The 6,879-nt window shown below is 42.0% G+C and overlaps 1 protein-coding gene across 1 annotated transcript; it reads right to left on the reverse strand.

The window, feature by feature from the left end:
* Positions 1-482: 482 nt before the first annotated feature.
* LOC309566433 (uncharacterized protein) lies at positions 483-2,332 on the reverse strand (the record flags this gene model as incomplete). The annotated part of the gene is made up of 2 exons (XM_082271575.1): positions 483-516; positions 915-2,332. The coding sequence occupies 2 exons, from the start codon at positions 2,330-2,332 to the stop codon at positions 483-485; spliced, it is 1,452 nt and encodes a 483-aa protein (XP_082127701.1).
* Between the last annotated feature and the right edge of the window lie 4,547 nt (positions 2,333-6,879).

The raw sequence follows: 6,879 nt of genomic DNA on the forward strand, positions 1-6,879 counted from the left end.
CTGTACACCTTGTGGTTACGGGGTCGGCATATTGCTCAGTTCTCTCCCCGCCATCATCTGATGTAGTCTTGGGGTTGCTGCCGGGTGAAGGTTTCCTTTTGAACAGGTCTGAATGAAGAGCGTCCACATGTTTGGCACTGTTGCAGAGAGAACATCTGATGGCGATCTTACAGTCTCTAGCTAAATGATCGGAGGATGCACAACACTTAAAACAGATATTATGCTCTTTGAGAAATGACTTGCGTTCTTCAATAGGCTTGTCCTTAAATGCACGACATTTGGAGAGAGAGTGTGGCGCATTATGAATAGGACACTGTTGATTAAGATTGCTAGCTTTAATGTCTGTAGCTAAGACGTTGGATGCTATTGCAGTCTTCCTCACGGCAATAGGATGCCTTAAATCCTTGAATTTACTGTTGGTGGCAATACCCCTTGAAGTACTTAAAGGAATGGTGGTAGTATCTGGATAGAAGAAGCTTGGGTCATTCTTGGATCTTGCAACCTTCCGCACGAACTCTGAAAAATAAGAAAAGGGAGGGAAGGAAACACAATGCTCATACTTATACTTTGATCCTACACTAGTCCACTTTCCCTGAAGATAACTAGGCAACTTTGCTACAATAGGATTTACGCCCTGAGCAGTGTCTAAATAGCTAAGACCTGGTAACCTAGGATCTAACTTAGCAATTTCAAGTTCATGAAGGAGGTCACCTAACTCTCTAAGCTTATGATTGTCCTTAACAGAGATTTTAGGAAAGTCGTTTAGTCTCTGGAATAAGGCAGATTCAATGACTTCGGGGCTCCCATAGTCTTGTTCTAGACGTTCCCAGGCAGCATCAAGGCCTGCTTTAAAGTTATAAATGTAGACAGATTTAAGTCTCTTTACTTGTTCTGAAGATTGATGCCCCAACCACTTTATTAGTAAGTCAAGTTCTGCTTGAGGATCAATGTCCAAGTTCTTGGTTACCGCCTTAAATGTAGATCTCCAACTCCTGTAGTTCTCTGGGCGGTCATCAAATCCAGACAGTCCAGTTGTAATCAACTCTTGTCGAATCATATACTTGCTGAACTCTGCAATGTCAGTGCTTTCAGTTTTTATAGCCACAGGGTCTACTGATGGTGCGCCGTCTTGGACCATGGTTGGTATCTGATGTTGGCTGGTAGGTAGAGAGAAAGGTGTTGCAGATGGGTTTAATTTAGGTAAGGGTCTGTCGACTGAAGGTCTCTGAGCATTTGAAGTCAAAGAGAGCTGTATCAAAGGGGGTATAGATTTCATTCTGTAGTCTTCTGCTGTGCCCTTGTAATCTCTATGCACATAGGGTTGTGGTGGCACATGAGCTGCGTAGGTTGATTCACTTGATTTTGTGACGTGCGGTAGTTGTGGAGGGTCTCTGTTAGTAGGTGTGTCTAGTTGACCAGCTTGCTTTGGCGACACATTGCCTTCTGATCCACTTGCTGGATGATTATGAGAAGAATATCCAACTGTAGGTGGGACTGTATTGTCGTGGTTCTGAGTTAGGACAAACTGTAGGGTCCTTTCAACAGGGTCTTGACAAGCAGGCAAGCTGGTACAAGCTGCTCCTTCTTCTTCCAATAGGGCTTGTTCCAAGACAGATAACTCTGCTAAAGCTACTTCCTTTTCTCTGTTCTTCTGAAGAATTTCTAGCTGAGCCTCTGTTTCTGCTTGAATGCGTTTAACTTCTGCTTTGAAGGCTGCTTCTTTTTCAGAGCAGGCGGCTTGAACCTGGGCTACTGCAACCTTTTGGCGAGCTTTGAGTATTTGGTCGCTCAGTATTGACCTTATAGAGCAGGACCGCAATGACTTAGAAGAAGATTTATGATATGAGCGGGCAGACCTAGAAGATTTTCCTGAGTGTCTGGAAGAAGCAGAGTTACAGGATGTAGTCTCATGTATCTGTGCCAATCTCCCTTCTATCTGTGCCTTTGCTTCAAGATATGTGCTATGCCTCTGCTGGTCAGTAGAAGTAAAGTCCTTTAATTCCAATGCAGCTTCCTCTATGTTGGAATGTGACAATAGAGAATAGTACTTCTCAGAAAGTCTTTTATAATTCTCAAATGCCTTCTTAACCCTTGAGAGAGCAGTGTTCAATTGCTCAGAATTGTTGCTAGTTTCATTAGTGGCTGTTATACAACTTAAAGTCTTTTCCCATAATGCAGTCAGGTTACTAGATGTTTCTTCCTTACTTGCTTCATAAACCTCCCTTGCCTTCAAGGATGGGTGAGGGGCTCTGACAGGACGAGCAGAATGAAGTAAGGAGTCTGCTTTATCTTGACTAAATGCAGGTAACTCTGTGAGATCTCTGTCAGACATAATAAGTACTGTATTTCTGGTGTCTTGTTAGAAATCTGCCAGAGCTCAGCTCTGTAGGTAGTGACTTCTGTTATTAAGCAGGCTGGCTGGGGTGCTGGGTATTTGATACAATAGCTAGCTATTGCTGGAACTAGTTCAAACTGGATCACCTCAGAAGGCTGTAACAGTAATGAAGCAGTAATAGGTGGCTGGTTTCATATGCAGAGTAATGCTTCTGGTGACTCACAGACAAGTGTGGTACTTACTGTTCTGAAGCTGCAGAGTCTTGGAAATTTACTTTTCTTAAGCTGCAGAGATACCTGTGATGAATTATTCATGTAAATTTACTCTCTGAAGCTGTGTACTCCTGTAAATTTACTCTCTGAAGCTGTGTATTCCTGTAAATTTACTCTCTGAAGCTGTGTACTCCTGTAAATTTACTTTCTGAAGCTGTGTATTCTTGTAAATTTACTGTTCTGTCTCAGCATCGATTGTACCTGTGACCCTCTTGTAGATACCCAGTCTCTAAGTGTGTGCAGCAGGTTGAATGATGGCTTTAACAGATAGTTTACTCAATGAATAAAGACTCCAGAGGTGTTCTCCAATGCTTCTTTATGCTTCAAGTTAGCAAAGGCATAAACATAGAGGCTTTTCCATAGGTAAATTTACAATGAAGTTACACAGCTTCCACACTCTGCAGTCTCCTCATAACAACTAAACAAAATGGTAGTTACAGCAGGAAAATGGAGATGGGAGAAACCATATAGCCAGAAACAGCAGGGGTGCAAGGAAGATACCAATAACATAGCATAACATAACATGTAATAACAACTGCTAGACAGTTAAGCTGCGTGGCAGCACAGTATGTATGTCACACATACACCACCACACTAGGCCCCAATTACTATTGTTTGTACCCCTAAAAGGATGGTTGAGCAGTAGGAGGAGGAGTATGGAACAGGCAGCACCCTCAAATCTTCAGAAGTATGAGATGAACCCCAAAAACTTGGAAAGGTGGATCTCACACGTACCGACACAGACTATCACGCAATTTAATTGATCCCCAAAGGTTTTAATTGAATAGCGGAATAGAAAATATGATCAAAAAGAAAGTGTATGTATCTCACACGTACACCACCACACTAGGCCCCAATTACTATTGTTTGTACCCCTAAAAGGATGGTTGAGCAGTAGGAGGAGGAGTATGGAACAGGCAGCACCCTCAAATCTTCAGAAGTATGAGATGAACCCCAAAAACTTGGAAAGGTGGATCTCACACGTACCGACACAGACTATCACGCAATTTAATTGATCCCCAAAGGTTTTAATTGAATATCGGAATAGAAAATATGATCAAAAAGAAAGTGTATGTATCTCACACGTACACCACCACACTAGGCCCCAATTACTATTGTTTGTACCCCTAAAAGGATGGTTGAGCAGTAGGAGGAGGAGTATGTAACAGGCAGCACCCTCAAATCTTCAGAAGTATGAGATGAACCCCAAAAACTTGGAAAGGTGGATCTCACACGTACCGACACAGACTATCACGCAATTTAATTGATCCCCAAAGGTTTTAATTGAATAGCGGAATAGAAAATATGATCAAAAAGAAAGTGTATGTATCTCACACGTACACCACCACACTAGGCCCCAATTACTATTGTTTGTACCCCTAAAAGGATGGTTGAGCAGTAGGAGGAGGAGTATGGAACAGGCAGCACCCTCAAATCTTCAGAAGTATGAGATGAACCCCAAAAACTTGGAAAGGTGGATCTCACACGTACCGACACAGACTATCACGCAATTTAATTGATCCCCAAAGGTTTTAATTGAATAGCGGAATAGAAAATATGATCAAACAGAAAGTGTATGTATCTCACACGTACACCACCACACTAGGCCCCAATTACTATTGTTTGTATCCCTAAAAGGATGGTTGAACAGTAGGAGGAGGAGTATGGAACAGGCAGCACCCTCAAATCTTCAGAAGTATGAGATGAACCCCAAAAACTTGGAAAGGTGGATCTCACACGTACCAACACAGACTATCACGCAATTTAATTGATCCCCAAAGGTTTTAATTGAATAGCGGAATAGAAAATATGATCAAAAAGAAAATGTATGTATCTCACACGTACACCACCACACTAGGCCCCAATTACTATTGTTTGTACCCCTAAAAGGATGGTTGAGGAGTAGGAGGAGGAGTATGGAACAGGCAGCACCCTCAAATCTTCAGAAGTATGAGATGAACCCCAAAAACTTGGAAAGGTGGATCTCACACGTACCGACACAGACTATCACGCAATTTAATTGATCCCCAAAGGTTTTAATTGAATAGCGGAATAGAAAATATGATCAAAAAGAAAGTGTATGTATCTCACACGTTCACCACCACACTAGGCCCCAATTACTATTGTTTGTACCCCTAAAAGGATGGTTGAGCAGTAGGAGGAGGAGTATGGAACAGGCAGCACCCTCAAATCTTCAGAAGTATGAGATGAACCCCAAAAACTTGGAAAGGTGGATCTCACACGTACCGACACAGACTATCACGCAATTTAATTGATCCCCAAAGGATTTAATTGAATAGCGGAATAGAAAATATGATCAAAAAGAAAGTGTATGTATCTCACACGTACACCACCACACTAGGCCCCAATTACTATTGTTTGTACCCCTAAAAGGATGGTTGAGCAGTAGGAGGGGGAGTATGGAACAGGCAGCACCCTCAAATCTTCAGAAGTATGAAATGAACCCCAAAAACTTGGAAAGGTGGATCTCACACGTACCGACACAGACTATCACGCAATTTAATTGATCCCCAAAGGTTTTAATTGAATAGCGGAATAGAAAATATGATCAAAAAGAAAGTGTATGTATCTCACACGTACACCACCACACTAGGCCCCAATTACTATTGTTTGTACCCCTAAAAGGATGGTTGAGCAGTAGGAGGAGGAGTATGGAACAGGCAGCACCCTCAAATCTTCAGAAGTATGAAATGAACCCCAAAAACTTGGAAAGGTGGATCTCACACGTACCGACACAGACTATCACGCAATTTAATTGATCCCCAAAGGTTTTAATTGAATAGCGGAATAGAAAATATGATCAAAAAGAAAGTGTATGTATCTCACACGTACACCACCACACTAGGCCCCAATTACTATTGTTTGTACCCCTAAAAGGATGGTTGAGCAGTAGGAGGAGGAGTATGGAACAGGCAGCACCCTCAAATCTTCAGAAGTATGAGATGAACCCCAAAAACTTGGAAAGGTGGATCTCACACATACCGACACAGACTATCACGCAATTTAATTGATCCCCAAAGGATTTAATTGAATAGCGGAATAGAAAATATGATCAAAAAGAAAGTGTATGTATCTCACACGTACACCACCACACTAGGCCCCAATTACTATTGTTTGTACCCCTAAAAGGATGGTTGAGCAGTAGGAGGAGGTGTATGGAACAGGCAGCACCCTCAAATCTTCAGAAGTATGAGATGAACCCCAAAAACTTGGAAAGGTGGATCTCACACGTACCGACACAGACTATCACGCAATTTAATTGATCCCCAAAGGTTTTAATTGAATAGCGGAATAGAAAATATGATCAAAAAGAAAGTGTATGTATCTCACACGTACACCACCACACTAGGCCCCAATTACTATTGTTTGTACCCCTAAAAGGATGGTTGAGCAGTAGGAGGAGGAGTATGGAAAAGGCAGCACCCTCAAATCTTCAGAAGTATGAGATGAACCCCAAAAACTTGGAAAGGTGGATCTCACACGTACCGACACAGACTATCACGCAATTTAATTGATCCCCAAAGGTTTTAATTGAATAGCAGAATAGAAAATATGATCAAAAAGAAAGTGTATGTATCTCACACGTACACCACCACACTAGGCCCCAATTACTATTGTTTGTACCCCTAAAAGGATGGTTGAACAGTAGGAGGAGGAGTATGGAACAGGCAGCACCCTCAAATCTTCAGAAGTATGAGATGAACCCCAAAAGCTTGGAAAGGTGGATCTCACACGTACCGACACAGACTATCACGCAATTTAATTGATCCCCAAAGGATTTAATTGAATAGCGGAATAGAAAATATGATCAAATGAAAGTGTATGTATCTCACACGTACACCACCACACTAGGCCCCAATTACTATTGTTTGTACCCCTAAAAGGATGGTTGAGCAGTAGGAGGAGGTGTATGGAACAGGCAGCACCCTCAAATCTTCAGAAGTATGAGATGAACCCCAAAAACTTGGAAAGGTGGATCTCACACGTACCGACACAGACTATCACGCAATTTAATTGATCCCCAAAGGTTTTAATTGAATAGCGGAATAGAAAATATGATCAAAAAGAAAGTGTATGTATCTCACACGTACACCACCACACTAGGCCCCAATTACTATTGTTTGTACCCCTAAAAGGATGGTTGAGCAGTAGGAGGAGGAGTATGGAAAAGGCAGCACCCTCAAATCTTCAGAAGTATGAGATGAACCCCAAAAACTTGGAATGGTGGATCTCACACGTACCGACACAGAC

This window comes from Pelophylax lessonae (genome assembly GCF_965119305.1).
Source record: "Pelophylax lessonae genome assembly, chromosome: 11".
Classification (NCBI taxonomy): domain Eukaryota; kingdom Metazoa; phylum Chordata; class Amphibia; order Anura; family Ranidae; genus Pelophylax; species Pelophylax lessonae.